At 39.2% G+C, this 27,475-nt stretch overlaps 1 protein-coding gene across 5 annotated transcripts in view; it reads right to left on the reverse strand.

The window, feature by feature from the left end:
- The window catches only part of znf711 (zinc finger protein 711), a 58,595-nt gene that overhangs the window by 10,412 nt on the left and 20,708 nt on the right, over positions 1 to 27,475 (reverse strand). For 3 of the 5 annotated variants that reach the window (XM_072270541.1, XM_072270539.1, XM_072270540.1), the window contains exons 3-6: positions 26,453 to 27,016; positions 8,430 to 8,588; positions 5,494 to 5,637; positions 3,402 to 3,539 (exon numbers count right to left, since the gene is read on the reverse strand). In XM_072270541.1, coding sequence (XP_072126642.1) covers positions 3,402 to 3,539; positions 5,494 to 5,637; positions 8,430 to 8,588; positions 26,453 to 27,016 — 1,005 coding nt within the window. The remainder of the gene's footprint in view (positions 1 to 3,401; positions 3,540 to 5,493; positions 5,638 to 8,429; positions 8,589 to 26,452; positions 27,017 to 27,475) is intronic. The other 2 variants (XM_072270542.1, XM_072270543.1) reach the window with 2 other exon arrangements.

Below are 27,475 nucleotides of genomic sequence, written 5' to 3' on the forward strand. Positions count from 1 at the left end.
AGGAGCGGGGCGACTGGTTCTTTCTCTCAACCGCTCTTGAAGTCGATTATCTAACCTAGTGGCTAGCGAGATCAGAGAATCCAGACAGTCCAAGTCGTCCCTCGCTGCCAGTTCATCCTTTATCTTGTCCAAGAGACCCTGTTGAAACACCTCTCATAAGGCCTCGTCATTCCACCCTGAGTCCGCGACTAAGGTCCAGAACTTGATGGAATACCTTGCTATGCTTCACGAACCCTGCCAAAAAGTCAGCAAGTGTTTAGCAGCGTCCGTACCACGAATGGGTTGTTTGAAGACCTTCCCCATTTCAGCAACAAAGGAGGGGAAGGAGGAACAAACCACTGGTCGGTTATCCCATATTGCGGTTGCCCAAGCCAAGGCATCCCCTCGTAACAGCCCCATGATGTATGCAATCTTGGATTTATCTGAAGTGTAGGTACCTGGCTGTAGCTCAAAGACCAGAGAGCACTGTAACAGGACGGCCCGGCACCTCCCTAGGTCCCCAGCGTAGGGTACAGGCTCGGGTACAGATGGCTCTTGAGGGAACTGTGTTGCTGATCCCAGGGGCCATGCCATCCCGAGTGGTGCAGTTTGGGTAGTCGGGGTTCTTGGAGGGGATGGAGAAAGGGAAGCGGAAACTCGGTCCACCTGCTCACTGACCTTCTGAACATTTGTGGATAGTGTCCGAGGGTTTTCCGTGACCTCTCTAAGTAGTTGGTCATGGGCGCCCAGGCTGGCAAGGGCCTGTTGTATGGGATCCGTGTCTGCTGGGTTCTTTATGGCCAGTTCGTTCTGTTACACAAGCGTGGCGGTGGACGAACCCAAGTGCAGAACACAGGCGGGGGGGGGGGGGGGGGGGCAGAGTCGGGAGGCGTTATTGCCGTAGCAAGCGTGGAATCGGTTTCCAGGAGAGTCTTTACCCGAAGTCTTGGGGTTTGGAGAGAATCCAGGAGCAATGCTAGACTTAGAACTGACAGTCCTAAGAACCATGAAACGAGGTTACTCACACTGGAGTCGACCGACAAACTGGCAGCTCCTTGTTGTGATCACAGGGTCTTTATCCTGCATTTTCTGATAGAAAGCAGGAGTGTGTAGTTAGTGGAACCTGGGAATGATTGCAAATTAAATGAGGGGATTGAGGCCCAATTCCTGAGGTAAAGAGTAAGGTAGGGGATTGCCAGAAGGAACCATGACAGCTGCAGAGGGTTGTAAATCTAGTCAGCTCCATCTTGGGTACTAGCCTACAAAGTACCCAGGACATCTTCAGGGAGTGGTGTCTCAGAAAGGCAGCATCCATTATTAAAGACCTCCAGCATCCAGGGCATGCCCTTTTCTCACTGTTAACATCAGGAAGGAGGTACAGAAGCCTGAAGGCACACACTCAGTGATTCAGGAACAGCTTCCTCCCCCGTCATCCAATTTCTAAACGGACATTGAACCCTTGGACACTACTTCACTTTTTAAAATATATAGTGTTCCTTTTTTTTTGCACGTTTTTTAAACCTATTCAACATACATAAACCATAATTATTTTATATATTTATTAATTATTATTTTTATTTATTTCCTCTTCTATTTTATGTATTGCATTGAACTGCTGCTGCTAACAAATTTCACGTCAAATGCTGCTGATAATTAAATTGATTCTGATTCTGAAAGTAGTCAATTTTGTGATGAAGTACATTTAAATATCATCAAGGTTGGAAAGGAAATCAATATTTTACAATATTTCATTGGTCACGATGACCATTCACTTCAGGTGAATCAGATATCAGTTTTAATTTCCAGTGTAGTATATTGAGTACAGAAGTAAGCCATTCAGTCGGATCAGTTCATGCTACTCTTGAGCTTCCTTACATGTAACCATATACTTTACTCCTCCATGTGCTTATTCAGCTTCCTCTAAAATGCATCTCTTCAATTGTCTCAGCCAGTTTCTGCAGTGATGTGACAAAAATATGTCTTCTAAATTCACCATTTGATTTCTTGCGAATTATTTTATATCAAATCCTCTACATATGTTCATCACCTATTCTCTGCATCTATTCTTTAAACATTTTCATGGATTTTTAAAAGAACTCTAAGGTTACCTTTTAACTATTTGTTTTCCAAAGAGAGATCCAAAAATGTTCACCTTTCCCAAGATATATGACCTTATTATATATATTTTGTACCTCCTCAATGCTTTTTTACCCAAAGTAAATTAGTATCGCTTAACATATTTGATACAACTTGTGCAGAGCACCTCTACTTTTCAATTCTATTCCTCTTAAAATAAAGCTGTTATTTTGATGTCCCTTTAACTTGTCACTAATTAGAGATTGGTATTCCAAGATCCCTTTTCCACTGTATATCCTTAGATCAGGAGCTCCGAACCTCTTTTATGCCATAGAGCCTTACCTTTAACTGAGGCGTCCGTGGACCCCAAGTTGAGAACCCCTACCTTAGATATTTATTTTCAAAGTAACGGGTGATTTTAATTTTCTCAGCAAAATGTAATACCTTACTCACGTTGAAATTGAATTTGCCGATCACAGACTCATCCTGCAACTTTTGAGATATCTTTTTGTTTATTGCAATCTTTCTCATTGTTGACTACACCCTGCACACAAGCTGTCTCACTGCTCCAGACATTCAATCTTGCCCTCTTGTTTGCACATCTTCTCTGTGACTGATTGGGTTTCTTGGGTGCTCCAATTTTCCTCCCATATCCCAAAGCCATTTTAATTGGTAGGTTAATTGGGCATTGCAAATTGCCCCTAGTGTGTAGGTGACTGGTAGAATCCAAGAAGAGTTGATGGGAACTTGGGACAATAAAATACTATCAATGTAGGATTAATCCAAACAAATGCTTGATGGTTGGTGTAGACTTTGCAGGGAGGAAAGCGTATCTTGTGCTGCATTACTAACATCCTTAAGGTACTCCTTTGTGTTTACAGCTTCATTGAAGTCTCCTCTTTACCGTTACTTTCTTAGCAGAAAGCTGACTCCACATACACTGACACTGATTATTAGTCTTACATTGTATCTTACTGAAAGCCTTTCAGAAATCTACTTGGGTGATACTTTGCCTGCTTTCTTCTAACCGTTAAAAAGAATTCAGATTGGTTAGTCAAGGATTTTCTCTTTTGACCATATATTTATTTTTTGGACCTTATGACTCTCTATTTTCATTTTCTAAGGTTCCATATTTCCCCCCATATGGTTAAAATGTAAAGTTTCCTAAACATGCTTTATCTTTCTACTTAAATGGTGAACATTATATTGGTCTTTCTTTTGCACTGCAAGACTTTCTAATGAATTACTAAATACCTCTTTTCTTTTAGATTTTTTAACCTGCATAAATACAGTATAAAAAATTTTAATCCAAATCTTAAATATTAATTGTAAATCACAACTCCTACCATATGCAGCAGCCCATGCAACAGGTACAAAGGCTTTGCTGATGCTAGAATCTTCAGTCTGTGTCTCATGAACTGTTGTTGCTTCCTCATCTCCAACAATGACCTCCATGTAAACTTCATCAGCGATATCAGCACAATCTGAAAATACAATTTCTTTAGCTGAAATTGACTGCAGATTTTCCATATTTTAAACAGTTCACTGAAGAATCAAATTTACATTTAAAGTGCTACATGTGCTGTCCATAAATCCACAACAATTAGCAAAGAATTATTGCATTACAATTGCTTAATTTGTTAATGGATGGCACGTTGATGGAATAATGCTTCTGAAATATTTTATAAATACTCAGGATATTCATTTATTCAAGATCCATTTGTTATCAAAGAATGTATAAATTATACAAACTTGATATGTAGGGAGAGTTCTGCAGCTGAATAGTTGATGTACTATACTCATTTAGAGTACTGTTCCTAACAATCTCCAAACAGTTGTGATTTAAGGAAAGGATTGCCACATACAGTATGTCCTCTTTCTGTGAGGGAGGTATTTTCACAACTAAGTCAATTCGGTTTAGTAATTGCTAATAACTTCCTCCAATGGATGTAGGTGATTGTATCTCCTACATAGGTCTATTACCTCTTTCACTGATCACTATTTGGTTGCTCTTTCACAAATTCAGGCTTTTAGGAAGCTGGACCAATGTCATTGTGTAACGTCTTTCTTAAAATAAACATATGAGAATAGGTTGAGTGAACTCGGCCTTTACTCCTTGCAGCGACGGAGGATGAGAGGTGACCTGATAGAGGTGTACAAGATATTGAGAAGCATTGATCGTGTGGATAGTGAGAGGCTTTTCCCAGGGCTGAAATGGCTAGCATGAGAGGGCATAGTTTTAAGGTGCTTGGAAGTAGGTATAGAGGAGATGTCAGGGGTAAGTTTTTTTTACGCAGAGAGTGGTGAGTGTGTGGAATGGGCTGCTGGCAGCGGTGGTGGAGGCGGAAACGATAGGGTCTTTTAAGAGACTCCTGGATGGCTACATGGAGCTTAGAAAAATAGAGGGCTATGGGTAAAGCCTAAGTAGTTCTAAAGTAGGACATGTTCGGCACAGCTTTGTGGGCCGAAGGGCCTGTATTGTGCTGTGGGTTTTCTCTGTTTCTATAATGAACACTGAAACATGAAAGAACAATGAACTAAAAATATTATTGAAAATATATACAGGTATGCTAGTATCAGCTAGAAAGGATTAAATTTTGTATGGTGATCCAACATTACATTAGAAAGTCAAAAAGTACGTCATATAAAAATTGACAAAGGGAAAAGACATCAAGCCTTTTCCCAGCAATTCACAATCTGCTTTCAGACCTTTAACCCTATTTGCGGTTGCATTTTTAAAATTAATACTGTACATCTGTCAAATGTCTCATCAACACCAGTGCACATGACATTTTTACCATGAAATTTATCTGTCATATATAGAGTGTCTTCTCTTCCAAATATTGAGCCAACTACACTGAATTTCCAGCAACTACTATTTCTTTTATTTGAACTACAAATCTACAGTCCAAGCCAAAGTAACTCACTAATAAGACAAGGACTAGTTTACGCCGATTGATGAATTGAAACATCAACTAATATATTGCAATCTCAGATAGAAATGAAGCAAATATGCAAGTCAATCATGTAGCTAATGATGTGACTATATTCAAACGATGACGTTTTCCGCTGACACAATGCTCCATTTTACTATTTTAACATTTGATGCTGACTATATTAATACAGTACAATTTAGACAATAACCTATTTCTTCTATCTTTGGTGTCTGCTGATTAATTGCAAATGAGCTTTTAAGGTTTTGTTAAAAATTGTGTTAAATTTAATTTTGAAAGAGTACAGACTTGGCTTATTCTATACTGCTGCATTACAAGTTAACGGAACTTATTTTTGAAAAATAACTAATCTAGATCTTCAATCATTCGCTCAGGATTAAAGAGAAGTGATTGGATTAATAAGCAACATGACTGAAATAATAACAAGTTTCAATTCTCCTTTCAACAAACACTAAAAAAGGAAACCGTACATAGAATTCCTTACTAATGTCATCCTCCTGAGATGGGTCTTTAACTGCCATATAAACCATCTTTTCCCGAGACATTCGACCAACATTCCCTTGATCAAGCATGTTGGTTATGACATGACCATTCTGATATTCATTTTCTGCAACTACTTCAGTTTCACCTTGAAACAGAAAACAAACCGATATTAAGATAAAAATTCAAATCAACCTTACTTATTTTACTTTGTACTTAATTGTTTTACCAACAAGTACCATGACAAAGGAGAAAAAAAATAACAGTAGCCATGAAATTGGACAAAAAACCTTGAAGGCATTCTGCACTCACATAAATTTGTTCTGCAACAAATGGATTAAACCTTCATTTTCACAATTCTTTGAACAAACACCGCAATACTGTATATGGCCATCATAATCTATACCTACCACAAAAGGGAAATCAACACCTGCTAAATTTTAAACACATTCATTTTACAAGCTTACTTATAATTTGTTAGTGAAGAAAATCAATGTCAAAAATTAATTACAATTATTTTTCAGTTGGATTCATGTCTAGCATTCCCTTAGACCTCCTTAGCATTTTAAATATGTTCTTTATCTTCTTCATCGATTTAACAAGAAAGTTGTCAGCATAGTGTCAGAGCATCCAAAAAAAATGAATTCCACTTTTGTTTTCTAATGGCAGGGAGATTAATAGCTCTCGAATAAAAAATGTTGATATATAGCAAGCTCCATCCGACATTGTAAGATTTTACTACAGCAATACTTTCAAATATATATTTAACTCAGACGCTAATAAAAAAAATAATTGTCTTATCAAAACTATTAAAGAGACAGTGAAAAGCTATACATTTCAAATCACCTTTACGAGGAAAATATCAAAAGACTAAACCAGTGGATCTCCGTCCTGTTTGTATTTGCCAGAATAAAAAATACAAGGCCAGAGCAAGATCCTCAATCAATCTACCTTTGGCAGGCAGTACTGCCCAAAACACTAGTAGAAGTGGGCACTGTTGTCCCAGTGAAAGCAAAGCTCCATCTTTACATTGAGAACTCTTTCCACATTGAATTAGCATTATGTGAGCTAATTAGGATAGACTTAATACTGATCGACAGCTCAAACTCGACAGTCATTAGTAAAGGTGGACCATCAATTTAAATGAAACACACACCTTCAGCCTGTAACCACTTAGTCTGACACATTCCTCACTTTACCATTGGAATCAAGCAATGGGATCATGGACTATTAAATGAGTTTAATGAGTGCAGCACCAGACATACCTGAAAGCAATGAGGTGCTGACCTAATGCAACTATTAATACATGAGTGCATGGATTCCATGCAAAATAAAAATAAATTTGATGTGGAATATTAACAAAGTTTTTCTGCAAATAGTTGTAATGTTCAATACTAGAACTCAAGGACAAGGCACAGATCCTTTGCCAGAAGTTCAACAACTATACACTTGCAATCAAGGTCAATAAAATAATCTTCAAATATTATAAACATACCAAATGCATCACCAACCTTATTTCAGAACACACTAATAACTCAGTTATCAGCAATCTCTCTCAATCTGGACTAAAGTATTAACAGCACCATTCCTTACTGCCCACATGCGCGGCTCTGCTGGAAAAACTCAGAAACACACACTTGCACACTTTTGGACAGTCAATAACAGGCATATTCATGTAAACACATTCCAAGACATTCACCAACCTCCTTTCTTAAGAAATGACATGAACTGTAAGCAGTAGAAACTAAATTGAAATGGACATCTGCACAGGAACCAGCACCTGCTATCATCAAGGCACAAATCAATAAAGCTACAGCCAGCAAAGGGCTGAATGGTATCCTCATTCTAATCTTTCTCTTTGCTTTACCCCTTCCCTCTCATTCCAAAACCTATTCTTATTAGCAAGTTGTATACTGCTGTACAGTTCCCCTCATTATTACCACACACTTGTGCTTTTCTTCCTTCAGGTAACTAAACCAGCAATCTGGTCAGGCAATAGTAAAACAGCAAGCTGACAGTATCCATGAAAAAATACCATCATTCAATTTAATAGAACTATTATCTAAAGACTGTTTGATTCAAAAGAAACACTGGAAGTACAAAATTGCTTGGGGAAACTCTAGCCTCAGGTGGCCTTCATATCTGTTAAAAGTATAAGAACAAAAGTTCATGAATCCAGCCGCTCAGAGGTCCAGATTTTATAGGAGTTCTGCTAAGATATGGACTTCAATCAGCAACCTAAAGATAATTGTAAATTTCAATTCTGGTAAAGAAACATGTCTCATATAGTACATACTATTCTTACCCTAATAGCCAAGGGAAATGAAATATGCCTAATTACAGCCTGCATTCTTTGTTAAACTATCATCATCATCATCATCAGGTGCCATGCCCAGATTGAGCTTTGACTACCATGGCCCACACACTCCTGTTTCGGGTCGAGTGGATCAATTCATCGGTATTCATTTCCAGTTCCCTGGCTGCTGTCTCCATCATCATTTGCCTTTGCCTTCCTTTTGCTTTCTTCCTTTCAATCTTTCCCATAATTACCGTGCATTCTAACTCCTCTTTCCTAATCACATGTCCAATGAAGTCACATTGCCCTTTCATGATCTCACACATTATTTCTCTTTTTGTGCTTGCTCTGTCCATGACATCCTCGTTAGATATTCGTTTCGTCCATGATATTCTTTGCATCCTCCTCAAAAACCTCATCTCTGCTGCTTCAATTCGTTTCCTCATGTTACTAGATATTGTCCAACATTCTGATCCATATAACATAACTGGATAAACTATACTGTTAAACTATCGTTTCTAAATAGGAAATATTGTCATTGCAATGCATTTATGATTTTCACATTTTGTACTCTGATTATTGAAGATTGATATAGATAATAAACTTAAGATATTAACTATACATGTCAATAAAACAATTTTTACCTATTTCCACATCATCTTCAGGTTCAGCTTTAAAAATATATACTTTAATGACCTCAGCTCCAAATCCATCTTCTTTAGAAGAATCATCTTGCTCAATATCAGTGCTTATTTTTATTGGTGCATTTTCTATCCGGTCCATCTTTTCTCCAACGTCATCTACTGTATAAAACAGTTACAGTACAGCATAAACCTCAAATTTAAAAGATTTTATTCGTGTTTAGGTCTCACAATTAATTTCTTGACCCATGAAAATTTCTGAATGTTATCGAGTTTTCCATGCATATTCTTTCCTTTGCATAACTCACAACAACCATAATTTCAATTAAATCACTTCTGTTTTCCTGACTTGAATGTTTTTTTTTAATCCTGTTATTATACATATTAACTATACTTCTATTTTTGATAGCTAGGCTATTTGGGTGACAAGAGCGCAGAAGCACAAAACAATATGGCATTAAAGCTGTAGAGCCACAACAAAGATTGCATACCACAAATATGCAATGGCTTTCTGAGTCATACTAAATATGAGAGCTGGATTTTTGAATCACTTCCATGAATTTTGTTACTTAGACTGTTCCATCCTCAACCCAATGCTGGCCTCAACAACTCATTAATATTAAGTGCACGAAGTCAAAAGGATATACAAAGGTAGATGAAAACCAGAAAATATTAAAGACTCTTGAGCAACACAAAACGCTGGAAAAACTCAGCAAGTCAGGCAGAATCTATGGAGGGAAGTAAACAGGCGGAGATCCTTTATCAGGACTTCCAACGTCCTCAGAATGTTATGTTAAGGAACCCATTCTCCTTTTACTATTATTGTTCAAACTGATGGCAATATATAATTTTGTTTCATTTCAACATTAAAATACATCAAAACATTGGAAAGTACACATTTCACATTACAAAAATAAGCCTCTAAAATGAAAATCATTGCCAAGTTATATATCATCATGTTTATCAATTGTTAAATTCAGAGATTATCTGTAACAGCCGATTCAGGTTCTACTCTATCATAAACTAGGATAGTGAAATATTTCTTACAGCTAACTAATGGATGAATTGCACTGGTTGTGACCAGTGTTGTGGTTGTGGGTTGTGGAGATTGAGGCTTGCAAGGCTCCCACCCCCATTCCAACAACTTTCTACAGGAGCACCATCTCTCCTTGGCTACATCACTGTGTGCTCAGGAAGCTGCTTGGCACCTGACCGCAAAACCCTGGAGCTATGGAAGGCTGGCATGATCTTCCCTTGTCATCCAATCCAGTTAAGTGCCGGTGGATGAGAACTGTAACATGGCCAACTCCTGGTGGTGGGCCCGATTCAGGAAGATTCATTGAAATGATTTACAACAAAGCTTACAATATGCTAAAATCAATCTTCACATTTCATAAGCACATGATCACTAAAAAGTGATAAAACAATATTATCAAAAATACAATGTGAAACCGGCAACAGTTCAATATTATTAAAAAGTAATTTATAAAATCAGAAGATAGGGCTGATTCTTTTAAAGCATATACTTTTTGTAAAATTCTGAATTAATTGAAAACATGAATGATGCAAAAACCTTAATTTCTAAAAATTGAAATATTTCATGTATTAATCCCTTCCATTAAAGGAACATTTCTATTCAGAACTGTACTTTTTTCCCCACTTAATTCTGTTGTTTGACCAGTAAACATCAATTCAGTGAAGATTATAAGCCGTCTTTACAAATTCTACCAAATTCAAAACCCCTCTTACAGGAGTACCATTTTCTACACATTTTATGAATCTATAACAAGGCCAACGTAGGTCACTTTGCTGAAAACTTCTTATGGTTCCAAATGAGACGCAGGTGATGGAATGGCCTTTCAGTTTGGTAAAGTATGATCAGGTTTCAGATATGACAAGAGGAGACTTGGTGCTTACAGGTTGTCATTCACCTCCCAGTACCCAGATTAAGAACAGCATTGGCTGAAGCCTGGCAGAAAGTTACTGTATGTTTTCTTGATGAGGAAATGGAATTTAGTTATTTAATATTCTTCCTTTGGATCCTAACGATTAATAAAAAGTAAAAGTTTCCAAGGAACGTTTTTGCCTAATACCATGTTATAAATGTCCAATAATGTGTGAAAGTAATGTTATTAACTGAGAAAGGCCAACACTCCATCAAGCCCATGTAAAATGAATACGTATTATTCAATCATGTATCTTACTCTCACACCATTCATTTAACAACTGATTAATTGAGAAGTAATTCCACACCCAGCCTCATCAAACTCTATCTTATGGCAAGGAGCCTCACGATTGTTAGTTTTATCATCCCAACCTTATTTCATAATGGCTACTCTTCTGTGAACCATTTCAAATGAATTGGCCTTCGTTTGAGTTAACATGGCGTAGATTTAGTGGCATAGCCTGTTCAGAAGACTGTTCATCTGACAACATAATACCAACTCTGTTTAAATGCAATTAACAGTAATTCAAAATTCATTCTATTTTAGCCTCTATAAACTAAGATATTTTTGTCACACATTTATTTTTATTGCCTGTTCCAAAGTTTCGGTTTATATTATCCAGACTGAAGGCCATCTACCTCAAGCAGTAGTCAAACCTCCTTTGCACTTGCTTTTAATGCATTGATCCACACGCCTCCAGGAAATTACTACTACTAGCCTCCAATTATTCTTATTCTCTCAAGGCTGTGGTTAGAATAATCAGCACTTTAAATTTCTTGGCATTATCATTTGAGAGGATCTGTCCTGGGTCTAGCACGTAAGTGGCAACAGCTCTGCTTTCTTAGAAGCTTGTGAAGATTTGGCACGTCAACTGAAGCTTCAAGAAATATATGGTGGAGAGTATACTAAATGGTGCATCACAACTTGGTACTGAAACACCAATGCCTTTGAACATAAAAGCTTACAAAAGATAATGGATACAGACCAGTCCATCTCCACTACCATTGGGTACATCTACAAGAACTACTGTAGAAAAGCAGCACCCATCATCAAGGACCAACCGCAACAGCCAGATTCTGCTTTCTTTTCACTGCTACCATCAGGAAGGAAGTACAGAAGCCTCAGGTCCTACACCATCAGGTCCAGGAACACTTATTACCCCACAACCATCATGCGCCTGAACCAGAGTGGATAACTTCACCCATCCCAACACTGAACTAATTCCACAACCTAAAGACTCATTTTCAAGGACTTTACAACTCATCTTCTCAATACTATTTATTACTTATTAATCTATTATTACTATCTTAATTTTCTTTTTGTATTTGCACAATTTGTTGTCTTTTACACATTGGTTGTTTGTTTATCATTGTGTGTAGTTTTTCAATGATTCCATTGCATTTCTTTGTATTTACTGTGAATGCCCACAAGTAAATGAATCTCAGAGTAGTATATAGTGACATTGATAATAAATTCACTTTGAACACCACTATTGTGGCATAAATCAGACAATAACCTCTGGTGACTACACAAGTTGCAGTAGGGTAGCCTTGTTCCTCTGTTATTCTGGTGTACCTCAGAGACGGAACATCCAAATCCTTGCTTACCAACTAAACACCAGCAAAGTGTTAAGCCTTGTCTATTCATGTGTAACTGAGATCACCAAATCTTAATATTAAACAACTTTCTTAGTACTGAAAATTTACTGGTATAACATTTTCCACATTTCTAATTCATAGCAACTTCTTTCTCTTTATTGTGACTTTTTAAAATTAATTTTCATTGGATTAAATATTTTAACAATTTTCTAAAGATTTTTTTAGCCGGATTCACTGAACAGATGCCTTGTTGTTTTTCCCTGTTCAAACGGGTTCCAGATTTACAAAAATGCCATTGCCCTATTTCAGTTCTGAAGATTAGAAGTTACGAAGTCATCAAAAATTTGTGTGTGGCTTTAAGCTTAATAACTAATTAATGTCATTTGTTCATAACTGACTGCAATATAATTAATTGATTTGTTTTTCTCTTTCTAAGGTAATTTAAAAAAAAACTAGATAACCAATCAAAAAGTAGTCAATTTTCAAAAGTTGTTTCATACACATGGGATATAAACCTGTACAAGTTTTTTCTGACTGTATTTAGAAAAACAATTAAGGAAGAAGCTGTTGATAGATTTGGACTTTTATGTTTTCAATCAGGTACCCTTCTGCTCAGGTGACCATTAAACGAGATTGCATGGTGCTGAGAATAATATCCTGGTGAGGGTTATGGGTTGATCAATGAACAGAAAGCAGCCACCTTCAGGTTGGGAATCTGTGGGATTGGGTATCTCAGTGCTGGGACCTCAGCTGTTCACAATCTGTGCCAGTGATTGGAGGAAGGGATCAAGCAGAATGTATCTAATTTCCTGATGAGTGACAGTTTGGGCTTAGGGGAGGATGCAGGAAGGCTGCAGGATAATATAGACAGACTATGCAAATGGACAAGGACATAGCAGATGAGACATAACAAAGAAATGTGAGGTCTCCAGCTTTGGTGGAAACACTGAGGAACAACAGTGAGAAGTTGAAAAGTTTTGGTGTTCAAATGGATCTGGTGTCCATGTACACAAATCATATGCAGCTCAACAAGCAAGTAGGAAGGTATGGTGAGTTTCATTGCAAAAGACTTGAGTCCAAGAGTAGAGATGTTTGCTCCACTTACAGAGGACCCCAGTGAGAATACATCCAGTATAATGGCCACAGATCTGCTCTCCCAGCTGAGGAAGGATATATAGTTGCAAGAAAAAGTTTGTGAAGTCTTTGCAATTACCTGGTTTTCTGTATTAATTGCTCATAAAATGTGGTCTGATCTTCATCTAAGTCACAATAATAGACATACACAATCTGCCTGAACTAATAACACACAAACAATTGTACTTTTCATGTCTTTATTGAACAAATTGTTCAATTATTCACAGTTCAGGCTAGAAAAAGTATGTGAACCCTTGTATTTAATAACAGTAGAACCTCCTTTAGCAGCAATAACCTGCATCAAATGCAGCCGCTGATCAGACTTGCACAACGGCAAGAAGGAATTTTAGACCATTCCTCCATGCAAAACTGTTTCAGTTCATCAGTATTTCTGGGATAACTTGCATGAACAGCCTTCTTCAGGTCATGCCACAGCATCTCAATTGGGTTAAAGTATGGGCCATTCCAAAAAATGAATTTTCCTCTTTTTAAACCATTCTGTTGTTGATTTACTTGTCTTGGGCCATTGTCTTGTTGCATCATCCAACTTCTATTAAGCTTCAGGTGATGGACTTTGACCCTAACATTCTCCTGTAAAGTATCTTGACACAATTTTGAATTAATTGTTCCCTCAACGACTGAAAGCTGTCCAGGCCCTGAGGCAGCAAAGCAGCCCCAAACTATGATGCTCCTTCCACCATACTTCACAGTTGGAATGAGGTTTTGGTGTTGGTGTGCAGTGCCCTTTTCCCTCCAAACATAGCAGTGTGCATGTCTGTCAAAAAGTTCAACTTTTTTCTCATCTGTCCATAGAACATTGTCCCAGAAGCATTATGGAACATCCAGGTATCTTTTGCAAACTTAAGACATGCAGCAATGTGTTTTTTTTTTGGAAAGCAGTGGTTTCCTCCTTGGTGTCCTTCCATGAATACCATTCTTGTTCAGTGTTTTTCTTATAGTGGACACATGAACTGAGAAGTTGTAGAGATTTCTGCAGGTCTTTTGTTGTTACCCATGGATTCTTTTTCACCTTTCAGCATTGCAGATTGTTCCCTTGGTGTGATCTTTGCAGGACACCCACTCCTAGGGAGAGTAGCAACAGTATTGAATTTCCTCCATTTGTAAACAATTTCCTTTTACTGTGGACTGATGAACAATCAGGTCCTTAGCAATGCTTTTGTAGCCTTTTCCAGCTTGATGTATCTCTACAAGTCTTCTAAGGTCCTCTGAAAGTTGTTTTGATCGAGGCATGGTGCACATAAACAGATCTTTCTTGAGAAGAGCAGGTTCTGTCAGTAACTTGACTTTGTGTCTTTTTTATACATAAGGCAGGCACCTCTACAACCCACATCTCAAATGTCATCTATTGATTGGAACACCTGACTCCAAATAGCTTTTGTAGAAGGCATTACCCCAGAGGTTCACATACTTTTTTGAACCTACACTGGGAATGTTTAAATGGTGTACTCAGTATTAACGAGACAAAATACAATTGCTTTTGTGTTATTAGCATAGGCAGAATGTGTTTTTCTATTATTGCAACTTAGATGAAGATTAGACCACAATTTATGAGTAATTGATGTAATTGATGCAGAAAATCAGGTGGTTCACAAACTTTCTCTTGTAGCGATACTTGTGATAGAAGGAGTGCAATGAAAGTTCACCTGAATAATTCTGGGGATATCATCTGAGGAGAGATTAAGTAGCTGCCGCATGTACTCTCCAGTGTGAAGTAATGAGAAATTATCTGTACTCAAGGGTGTTCAGAAGAATGAGGGAACTCTCAATAAAACCACGTAATACTAGAAAGCCTGGTTAGAGTGGAAGTGTAAAGAATGTTTCCATTAGTGGGAGAGTCCAGAATCCAAGGACTCTCAGAATGAAGGGACATCTTTAGATTCTAGAACACAGAGGAGGAGAAATTTATTCAGCCAGAAGGCATTGAATCTGTGGAATCTGTTGCCAAACAGATGTGGAGGCCGTCATTGGGTATATTTAAGGCAGAGATTGATAGCTTCTTGATTGCTAAGGGATTTAAGGGTTACATGGAGAAGGTAGGAGAATAGGTTTGGAAAAAAAATATCAGCCATTATTGAACAGTGAAGTAGACTTAAAGGCCTGAATCTGCTTCTGTAACTTAAGGTCGTATGGATTATCCAGGCTACTAGCTTACTTACAAACTCAATACATATTGTACATATGACATCACATCATACTAAGAAAATGTGACTATAATTGTTCTTTAAACACTTATTTATAAAATATTCAGTAAAAGACCTGAAGTTTTCTCCCTACCAAATTCATTCCTTGATTTTTTTTATTATTAGAACTGTGTTTGTTATCTATTTAGACCTCAATCAATGTCAACTCTAAAGAGTTTGTGGAATGAACATTTTTCACAAACTTTAGTATTTCTTTTTGTTGAAATATTGATGAGATCATGTCATCATGCCTGAAGCATAAATGTAGGAAAAAAAACTCAATTCATCTTACAACAACAACATTTGAGCTTTGACTTTCATTTGCTATTCACAAAGTTAAAGTCTTTATTTGGTTAAAGGATACCCTAAAAATTCAAACTTTTTCCGTGTTTTAATTACTGTCAGCTGCTTTATATTATTCTAAAGTAATTTTTGTCTTTTTTTTTCCTTAAAGCTCTTTATTCAATGAGTGATGACTGGTTACAGATATACAGTGGCTATAAAAAGTATTCATCCCCCCCCCCCCAGAAGTTTTTATTGTTTCAGAACATTGAATCACAGTGGATTTAACTTGGCTTTTTTTTTACACTGATCGACAGGAAAATACTCTTTCGTGTTAAAGTAAAAACAGATCTCTACAAAGTGATCTACATTCATTACAAATATAAAGCACAAAATAATTGTTTGCATAAGTATTCACCCCTTTTAATATGACAAATCGTATCATCACTGGTGCAGCCAATTGGTTTTAGAAGTCACATAATTAGTTAAATGGAGATCAGGTATTTCAATTGATTGTAGTAAAAATACACTAGTATCTGAAACGTCCAAATGCTGGTGATTCAGTATCCTGGCAAAAACTACACCATGAAGACAAAAAGGACACTCCAAGCAACTCTGCGGCAAGGTTATTGAAAAACACAAGTCAAGAGATGGACACAAGAAAATTTCCAAGTCACTGAATATCCCTTGAGTACAATTAAGTCAATTATCATGAAAACTCAACTAGAGTTTGCCAGAAGGCATGTGGGAGACTCTGAAGTCAGCTGGAAGAAGGTTCTAAGGCTGATGAAACCAAAATTAAGCTTTTTAGCCAACAGACTAAATGCTATGTTTGGCATAAGCCAAACACTGCACATCATCAAAAACAGACCATCTCTGCCTTGAAGCATGGTGGTGACTACATCATGCTGTGGGGATGCTTCACTGCAGCAGGCCCTAGAAGGCTTGTGAAGGTAAAATGAATGCAGAAAAATACAGGGAAATCCAGGAGGAAATCTGATGCACGCTGCAAGAGAACTGTGACCTGGATGGTGATTTTTTTCCCCCCAGAGAGGCAATGACCCCAAACATAGACAAAGCGACACAGGAATGGCTTAAAACATCAAAGTTAATGTCCTGGACTGGCCAGGTCAGAGTCCAGACCTCAATCCAATTTGTGGCTGGACTTGAAAAGGGCTGTTCACTCATGATTCCCCAGGGAATCTGACAGAGTTTGAACAGTTTTGTAAAGAATGGGGAAAAATTGCAGTGCCCAGATGTGCGAAGCTGATAGAGATCTATCCACACAGACTCAAGGCTGTAATTGCTGCCAATTACTAAATACTGACTTGAAGGATGTGAGTAATTATGCAATTAATAATTGTATAAATTTAGATCAATTAATATTCTGATACAAAGCTTACATCATAGACCTCAAAAACAAAATTAACTTCCCTTGTTCACTGGTTACTGAACTTTGTAGCAACTGACAATCCCTTGAATTCTAAGTAATGACTATTATTTCAGTTTGTTCATTTTCTAGGATCAAAATCTTTTTAAAATTAAAAGCAATGTGGTGGGTGCTGGAATGTGCTCCCGAGGTGGTAGTGGAGGCTCATACAATACAGATGTTTAAGAGCCATTTTAAGAAGTTAGATGAATGCAGAGAATGGAGAGATATGAAGATTGTGTCAGTAGGAGGGATTAGTTAGGTATTTAATTATGAGTTTAAATTTGTACAGCCTTCTCCTGTGCTGTGCTGTACTATTCTAAACACCTGGTGGAGCATTTACAGATGGGTACAATGTGGAAATCCTGCTCTACTGATACTTAACTTCAGAGAACTAAAAAAATGGCACCAATATCAGAATTTCTTTTCTGTATCTTTAAACTTGATCACTGATTAAATTTGATTATAAATGTTCATTTATCAAGATAAGACGATTATTAGATACAAAGACATTGAAATTCAGGAGTAATTAATTATGTACAAGAGATACATTGGTTAGGATCTCAAGATTGCTATCCATGCCATGTGCTACTGAGGCCAGAAATAGGAAGACAATACAGTTTAATAAGTGGCTAAGGAGATAGTGCAGAGGTGAGGACTTCAAATTTTTCAGTCATTGGGCTTTCTTCTAGGTAAGGTGGGCCTGTACAGGCAAGGTTTGCTACTGCTGCTCCGGGGTGTTTAAACTAGCTTCAGAGGGATGGGAACACACATCAAAGTTGCTGGTAAATGCAGCAGGCCAGGCAGCATCTGTAGGAAGAGGTGCAGTCGACGTTTCAGGCCGAGACCCTTCGTCAGGACTAACTGAAGGAAGAGTGAATAAGGGATTTGAAAGTTGGAGGGGGAGGGGGAGATCCAAAATGATAGGAGAAGACAGGAGGGGGAGGGATAGAGCCAAGAGCTGGACAGGTGATAGGCAAAAGGAGATACGAGAGGATCATGGGACAGGAGGTCCGGGAAGAAAGACAAAGGGGGGGGGACCCAGAGGATGGGCAAGAGGTATATTCAGAGGGACAAAGGGAGAAAAAGGAGAGTGAAAGAAAGAATGTGTGCATAAAAATAAGTAACAGATGGGGTACGAGGGGGAGGTGGGGCCTTAGCAGAAGTTAGAGAAGTCGATGTTCATGCCATCAGGTTGGAGGCTACCCAGACGGAATATAAGGTGTTGTTCCTCCAACCTGAGTGTGGCTTCATCTTTACAGTAGAGGAGGCCGTGGATAGACAACTTCTCCGTAACTTCCGCCACCTCCAACGGGATCCCACCACTAAGCACATCTTTCCCTCCCCCCCCCTGCATTCTGCAACTCCCTACGCAACTCCCTTGTCCATTCGTCCCCCCCATCCCTCCCCACTGATCTCCCTCCTGGCACTTATCCGTGTAAGCGGAACAAGTGCTACACATGCCCTTACACTTCCTCCCTTACCACCATTCAGGGCCCCAAACAGTCCTTCCAGGTGAGGCAATGCTTCACCTGTGAGTGGACTGGGGTGATATACTGCGTCCAGTGCTCCCGATGTGGCCTTTTATATATTGGCGAGACCCGATGCAGACTGGGAGACCGCTTTGCTGAACATCTACACTCTGTCTGCCAGAGAAAGCAGGATCTCCCAGTGGCCACACATTTTAATTCCACATCCCATTCCCATTCTGACATGTCTATCCACGGCCTCCTCTACTGTAAAGATGAAGCCACACTCAGGTTGGAGGAACAACACCTTATATTCCGTCTGGGTAGCCTCCAACCTGATGGCATGAACATCAACTTCTCTAACTTCCGCTAAGGCCTCACCTCCCCCTCGTACCCCATCTGTTACTTATTTTTATGCACACATTCTTTCTCTCACTCTCTTTTTTTCTCCCTCTGTCCCTCTGAATATACCTCTTGCCCATCCTCTGGGTCCCCCCCCCCTTGTCTTTCTTCCCGGACCTCCTGTCCCATGATCCTCTCGTATCCCCTTTTGCCTATCACCTGTCCAGCTCTTGGCTCCATCCCTCCTTCTCTTGTCTTCTCCTATCACTTTGGATCTCCCCCTCCCCCTCCAACTTTCAAATCCCTTACTCACTCTTCCTTCAGTTAGTCCTGATGAAGGGTCTCAGCCTGAAACGTCGACTGCACCTCTTCCTACAGATGCTGCCTGGCCTGCTGCGTTTACCAGCAACTTTGATGTGTGTTGCTTGAATTTCCAGCATCTGCAGAATTCCTGTTGTTTTCAGAAGGATGGGAACCAGACTACCAGGGCTATTAGTGGAGCGTTTGTGGAGAAAGATGTTAATCCCACATACAAAGACAGGAATAGAAATGTTGAGCATGGTGTGAATACTGTTCTGAGTTGGCGTCCATTTCAATGCAAAGATTATTGTAGATAAGGTAGATAAGGCAGATAAGCTTAGAGCATGAACCAGCGTGTGGAATTATTACATTGTAGCCATTAGTGAGACTTGGTTGCAGGAGGGGTAGGACTGACAGCTCAATGTTCCAGGGTTCTGTTTTCGGACATGATAGATTGGGAGGGATTAAAGAGGATGGAGTGCCATTATTAGTCAGGGAAAATGTATTGGCAGTGCTCAACCAGGACAAACTGGAAGCCTTGTCTGCTCAGGCTATATGGATGGAACTGAGGAATAAGAAAAGGATGATCATGTTAATGGGGTTAAACCCCATTAGACTCAGTAGTGGGATTTGGAAGAGCAGAGAGATAGCAGACAGTTGCAAGAAACACAAAGTTGTGATAACAGGTGATTTTTAACTTTCTACATATTGACTGGAGCTCCTCTACCGTAAAAGGGCTGGATAGTATAGCTTGTCAATTGTGTTCCGAAAAGTTTCCTTAATCAATATATAGAGGTCCCGCTAGAAAGAGTGTGATACTAGATCTCCCATTAGGGAACGAGACTGGGCACTTGACAGAAGTGTGTGTAGGGGGAACACTTTCGATCTAGTGATCATAATTCCATTAATTTCAAGATAATTATGGAGAAGGAGAGGTCTGGTCCTCAGGTTGAGATTCTAAACTGGAGAAAGGTCAGTTCTGATGACATCAGAAAGGGTCTGGCAAGTGTGGATTGGGATGGGTTGTTTTCTGATGAAGGACATTGAAGGCCTTCAAAAGCTATACTCTCAAAATTTCACTTTTGTATGTTCCTATAAGAATTAAAGGCAAGGCTAACATGTTCAGGGAACTTTGGTTTTGGAGGGATATTGAGGCTCTGGTTTAAAAAAAAGCTAAATAGCAGGTATAGGCAGCAAGGAACAAATGAGGTACTTGAGCAGTATAAGAAATGCAAGGGAACATTTAAGAGGGAAATCAGGAAGGCTAGAAGAAGCCATGAGGTTAATTCTAGCAAGCAAGATGTAAGCGAATCCCAAGGGCAAAAAGATAGCAAGGGACAAAATTGCTCGTCTTGAATGATCAGTGTAGTCATCTGTGCATGAGCCAAAAGAGATGGGGGGAGATCTTAAATTGATTTTTTGCATCTGCATTTACATGAGAAATGGACACAGAATCTATAGCATTAAGGCAAACCAGCAGAGGTAACTGACCATATACAGAATACAGAGAAGGAGGAGCTTGCTGTCTTGAAGCAAACGAGGGTGGATAAATTGTCAGAGCCTGAAAAGATGTTCCCTTAGACCTTGCGGGAGGCTAGTGTAGAAATTGCAATGGCCCAACAAAGGTATTTAAAAAGTCCTTGGGCATGGGTGAGGATTAGGGGTTAGCTAATGTTGTTCTGTTCTTTAGAAACATAGAACACAGAAAACCTACAGCACAATACATGCCCTTCAGCCCACAAAGCTGTGCTGAACATGTCCTTACTTTAGAAATTACCTAGGATTACCCATAGCCATCTATTTTTCTGAGCTCTATGTACCTGTCCAGGCGTCTCTTAAAAAACCCTTTCGTATCCGCCTCCACCACTGTCGCCGGCAGCCCATTCCACACACTCGCCACTCTCTGCGTAAAAAACATACCCCTGACATCTCCTCTGTACCTCCTGATACCCTAACCCTAACCCTCTCATGCTAGCCATTCCAGCCCTGGGAAAAAGCCTCTGAATGTCCACACGATCAATGCCTCTCATCATCTTACACACCTCTATCAGGTCACCTCTCATCCTCCATTGCTCCAAGGAAAAAAGGTTGAGTTCACTCAACCTATTCTCATAAGGAATCCTCCCCAATCCAGGCTACATCCTTGTCATTCTCCTTTGCAGGCTTTCTATGGTTTCCACATCCTTCCTATAGTGAGGCGACCAGAACTGAACACAGTAGTCCAAGTGGGGTCTGACCAGGGTCCTATATAGCTGCAACATTACCTCTCAGCTCCTAAACTCAATCCCATGATTGATGAAGGCCAATACACTGTACGCTTTCTTAACCACAGAGTCAACCTGCGCAGCAGCTTTGTGTGTCCTATGGACTCGGTCCCCAAGATCCCTCTGATCCTCCACACTGCCAAGAATCTTACCATTAATACTATATTCTGCCATCATATTTGACCTACCAGAATGAACCACCTCACACTTATCTGGGTTGAACTCCATCTGCCACTTCTAAGCCCAGTTTTGCTGTAACCGCTGACAGCCCTCAATGTCCCACTGTAACCTCTGCCAGCCCTCCACACTACCCACAACACCCCCAACCTTTGTGTCATCAGCAAATTTACTAACCCATCCCTCCACTTCTTCACAGCAACACTTACAGTACGCTGGATGAACTCAGCAGGTCGGGCAGCATCAGTGGAAACGATGAGTCGACGTTTCCACTGATGCTGCCCGACCTGCTGAGTTCATCCAGCGTACTGTAAGTGTTGCTTTGATCACAGTATCTGCAGATTATTTTGTGTTTATGATTCGTTCCTCCACTTCTTCATCCAGGTCATTTATAAAAATCACGAAGAACAGGGGTCCCAGAACAGATCCCTGAGACACACCACTGGTGACTGACCTCCATGCAGAATATACACATCTACAACCACTCTTTGCCTTCTGTGGGCAAGCCAGTTCTGGATCCACATATCCCTTGGATCCCATGCCCCCTTACTTTCTCAAAAAGCCTTGCATGGGGTACCTTGTCAAATGCCTTATTATTAAAGGTTCTAAGAATAAGCCCAGAAATTATAGGCCAGTGAGTGTATTCTAAGGGACCAGATACATAAAGTGCTTGAATTAACAGCGCCTGATTAGGGATAGTCAACATGGCTTTGTGTGTGGTAGGTCATGTCTAACCAATCTTATAGATTTTCAAGGAGGTTACCAGAAAAGTTGATGAAGGAACATAGTTCAAAGTTCATAGCAAATTTATTACCAAAATACATATGCCACCATGTGCAACCTGGAGATTCTTGTTTCCCGCAGGAAAACAAGGAACACAATAGAATCAATGATAGACTGCACCCAACAGGACAGACAAACAACCAACGTGCAAAGGACCACCATTGTGCAAATACGAAAGAGAAATAATAATAATAAAAAATAAGCAATAAGTATCAGGAACATGACACGAAGTCTTTCAAAGTGAATCCATGGTTCGTAGGAACTGTTCAGTGATGGGACGAGTAAGATGAGTGAAGTTATCCCTTCTGTTCCAAGAGCCTGATGGCTGAGGGGTAATAACTGCTCCTGAACCTGATGGTGTGGGTGATTTCTTCATAAGTGCTGAGCCCAGCACAGATCCTCTGTAACCATAACACTGAGGAATTTAAAGCTGCTGACCCTATCCACTTCTGATCCCCCGATGAGGACTGACTCATGGACCTCTGGTTTCCCCCTGAAGTGAATAATCAGCTCCTTGGTCTTGCTGACGTTGAGTGAGAGGTTGCTGTGGCACCACTCAGCCAGATTTTCAATCTCCCTCCTATATGCTTCAGCAAACTTAGCTATGGCATTGGGGCTATGCTCAACCTCACAGTCATAAGTATAAAGCGAGTAGAGAAGGGGACTAAGCATACAGCCTTAAGTACATCTATGCAAATGGAAATTGTGGAGCTGTTTTGGTCAAACAAATTGACTGGGGTCTGCAAGTGAAGAAATCAAGGATCCAGTTGGACATGGAGGTATTAAGGCCAAGGTCTTGAAGCCTATTGATTAGCTTGAAGGGATGATAATGTTGAATGATGAGCTGTAGTCGATACAGAGCATCCTGATGTATGCATCTTTGCTGCCCAGATGCTCCAGGCTTGAGTGAAGAGCCAAAGAAATGGCATCTGCTGTAGACCTGTTGTCTGTATGCAAATTGCAGCAGATCCAAGTCGCTTCTCAGGCAGAAGTTGATATGTTTCATCACTAACCTCTTAAAGCACTTCACCACAGTGGATGTAAGTGCTACTGGACGATCGTCACCGAGTCAGGTTACCACATGCTTCTTGGCACCAGAATAATTGAAGCCCACTTGAAGCAGGTTGGTACTCAGACTGTCGAGATCGGTGAACACACCAGTCAGTTGATCAGATAGTAGATGTCAGATGATCAACGTGGCTTTGCGCAGGTTAGCTTGTGTCGAACCAATCTTATAGAATTTTTCGAGGAAGTTATCTGGGAACTTGATGAAGGCAAGGCACTGGATGTTGTCTGCATGGACTTTAGCAGGGCCTCTGACAAGGTCCCACATGGGAGGCTGGTCAAGAAGTTCAATAGCTTGGCATTTAGGATGAGGTAGCAAATGGTTTATCAGAAGTCAAATATTAATAGTAGATGGTTGCCTCTCTGACTTGAGGCCTGTGACTACTGGTGTGTTGGGTCTTGTTGTTTATCATCCAGATTATTGATATAAATGACAATGTGGTAAACTAGATCATCAAGTCTGCAGATGACATCACGATCAGGAGCATAGTGGACAGTGAAAAAGGGTATCAAAGCTTGAAGTGGGATCTGGACCAGCTGGAAAAATGGGCTGGAAAATGGCACAGAATTTAATAGTAACAAAGTGTTTCACTTTGGGAGAACAAACCAAGCTACGACTTGCACAATGAACAGTGGGGCACTGAGGAGGTGGCGGAACAGAGGAATCTAGAATTCCTTGAAAGTGACATCACAGATCATAATGAGAGCTTTTGGCACACTTGCTTTCATAAATCTAAGTACTGAGTACAAGAGTTGGGATGTTATGTTGAAGTTGCATGAGATATTGGTGAGGCTAATTTGGAGTGCAGTTCTGGTCACCTGCCTACAGGAAAGAAAAATCAGAAGAAAATTTACAAGGAAATTGCTGGTACTCAAGTACCTGAGTTGTAGGGAAAGATGGAATAGGTTAGGACTTCATACTCTGGAGCATATGAGAATGAAGGGAGGTTTGACAGAGGTATACAAAATTACGAAGGGTACAGATAGGATAAATGCAAGCGGGCTTTTTCCACCAAGGTTTGGTGAGACTAGAACTAGAAGTCATAGAATAAGGGTAAAAAGGGAAATATTTATGGGGAACGCAAGGGTATCTTCTTCACTCAGGATGGTGAGGATGTGGAATGAGCTGCAGTGGAAGTGATGGATACAAGTTTGATTTCAGCATTTAACAATAATTTGGATAAGTACATGGATGAAAGAGATATGGAGGGCTAAGTTCAGTTGCAGATCAATGGGACCAGGCAGTTCGGCACAGACTTATTGGGTCAAAGGTCCTGTTTCTGTGCATAATGCTCTATGACTCTAAGCCCTGAAGTTCTATAATGCATCACAGAAGCAACTTATGCTTACAATGATGTAACTGGGCACTGTTTTAGTGATTTTGTAAACAATTGCTGAAATATGTCAAGAGAACAAGAAAGAGAAATGGATAGGTGAAAGAAATATAGATATGAAAAGATGCATGGAGAGAAAGAAGGTTTGTCTTTCAAACAAAGATGTACCTTATTTGCAATACCTAATACTCATGCAAGGCACAACATGCATCACCTTTTCTGTGACTTAAGCTCAGCCTTGAAAATTTTTCAAGAGGTTTTAAAAAGGGGGCATCAAATTTTATGGACTAATCAGGTAAAGCAGTAATATTAGAATTGGCTGAAATAAACAGCAATAGAAGCTGCATCAACATGGTGGCAGATAATTAGCAAAATGCCCTACAGGTGAATAGTTCATCACTATTTATGTTCTACCTTAATGATTGATAGAGCTAGAAACAAGACTGTCAAAATACAGCACAATTTTCAGGGTATGATTTCAAGTAGGTAGAGTATTGGTTCAGAACCAGTACACAGCAAACGTAGTTTGTACAATTCTGTTCAATCTATTTTTAAAAAATAGATTGTAGAAGATTTAAATAAACATGCTGAAAATATGAGGAAAGAACTGAGGATTGGATGCAGAAAATAAAAATGTATACAATGTAAATTATTTGACACAAAACTAGTTCAACATTCTGAAAGAACTTACATTGACAAGAAAGATGGTCTAATCCTGCCTCTATTTCTTATGTTCTTGTGTTAGCCAGTCACATGAACTAGAAACTATATTGTGTGGTACAATGCAATTTACATGCCAGGCAGTAATTCTACATCTCCACATGTACAAAATCTTGCTATTTGAGTAAATTATCTACAGGGCCTTCCATGTACTGATAGGCACAAAATAACAAGCATTTTTGTGTAATTACACGTAGAAGGACTTAATATTTGTGATGCATAGTATGTTGTAAATGTTAGAACACTTATTCTACATATTCATACAAAATGGCAAGTTGCACATTCAAATGTTTTTGTGAAGCAAATCAGATTCAGGGGCCTAGAAACTTTAAACTTGGAGGATAAAAAGATCATTTAGATTTAATTGCTTTCAGCAGATGGCAGTAAAGGTATGGAATAGACAGCCTAGATAAATACTGGTGTCTGATGGGTATCAACAAATACACAGAAAATTGGACAAATTTGGAGAAATTTGACAGAGAATGACAGAGGCTGAGATGGAGAGTAATGATCTTTTCCAGCTTTCAACATTTCTAAGTCAAGCAGATGGACTACAAGCTTAGTAATTTTCTACAATATGGCAGTGTTGGCAAAATACCAAAACTGTAAAACTTGAATTAAATGTCCCTGACTTGCAATGGTTGATTGGTTCTTAATTAGTAAAAGTGTCGAAGGTCATGGGAAGAATGGGTTTAAGAGGGCTAATTAATCAGCCATGATGGAATGGTGGAAAACACTTGATGGACTGAATGGCTTAATTCTGCTCCTCTGTCTTGTAACAAGAATACAACTTAACAATGTATTAATGGTATTTTCACAATTTCTTAAATTTCTTTACTGTGTGTGTGTAAATTATTTGTATATTGATCATTTCTGGACACTTGCTACAAATCTTCACTAGTGTAACTCTGACAATTACTCTAATAACTACTTTGTTTCCCAAAAATGCTAAACATGAAAAGGCACATTAATTTTCACTTACAAGATATCATTAAGAAATCCTCAGATGCATCTTTTCCATCTATCTGGGCTTCAATAGTCATGGTTGAGCCAGGAATAGCCTCTTCGTTTTGAACTACTAAATCTTGGTTTTGAATTACAGTCTCTGACACAGAATCTACTTCCATAACTTCCTCTGAGACCATTGCAGGAGAAAGAACATCCGTTACAGAATCCTGGACCACGTGTTCAAATTGCTCCTCATCCTGCACTGATACAAGGTCTGATACTAATACTTGATCTGGAACACCAACAGTTTCTGTTATAAGATCTGAAGCCAGAACATGGTCAGGAACTGAATTGGCATTCAAGTCTTCTTCAAGTGTAACATTAGCTTCTAAGACAGAGTCTGAAACCATCACACCATCTGTCACATCATCACTTTCAGCTATAATATCCGGACCCTGTACAACTTCGTGAATATTAGTTGTGAGACCATGTTCTATGGTAACTTCTTCCCCAGTGACATCCGAGACCAGTACTGCATCAGGCACAGATACAACAATATGATCTCCATCAATGTGGGCTGTACCAGCCATTCCAGACACTGCAACACAAACAGATTAGTTAGGGACAACTTCAGTGAACATTTTACTAATTACAATTCCAAGTTTACTACAATATGGTCACAACAGCAAAACAGACGTGGCCAATGTTATTATCTCTCAGATATGCAAAACACACATCTTATGGGAAATGTAGGAAAGCTACTTTAATCCAATTTTACTCCAATAAAATTAAATATTTATATTCATTACATGTGCATTTCTACCCAGGATTGCATTGAATCTCTCAACTTAACAAGTGAAACGTGTATCTGATATATTTGAGTTGGCTGTAGTTAAAACTCAACATACCATACCTCACTACTTTTCCTAGTCCACACATCATCCCATTTATGTTAATTTCCTTTGTGTTAAATCTGTCTAGTTACCTGCTTAGACTCTTATCATATCGAGGTAAGCGTGGATCAAATTGGTACAGCAGAGCCAAATACTGTTGTTTT

This window comes from Mobula birostris, chromosome 10 (assembly GCF_030028105.1).
Source record: "Mobula birostris isolate sMobBir1 chromosome 10, sMobBir1.hap1, whole genome shotgun sequence".
Taxonomy (NCBI): domain Eukaryota; kingdom Metazoa; phylum Chordata; class Chondrichthyes; order Myliobatiformes; family Myliobatidae; genus Mobula; species Mobula birostris.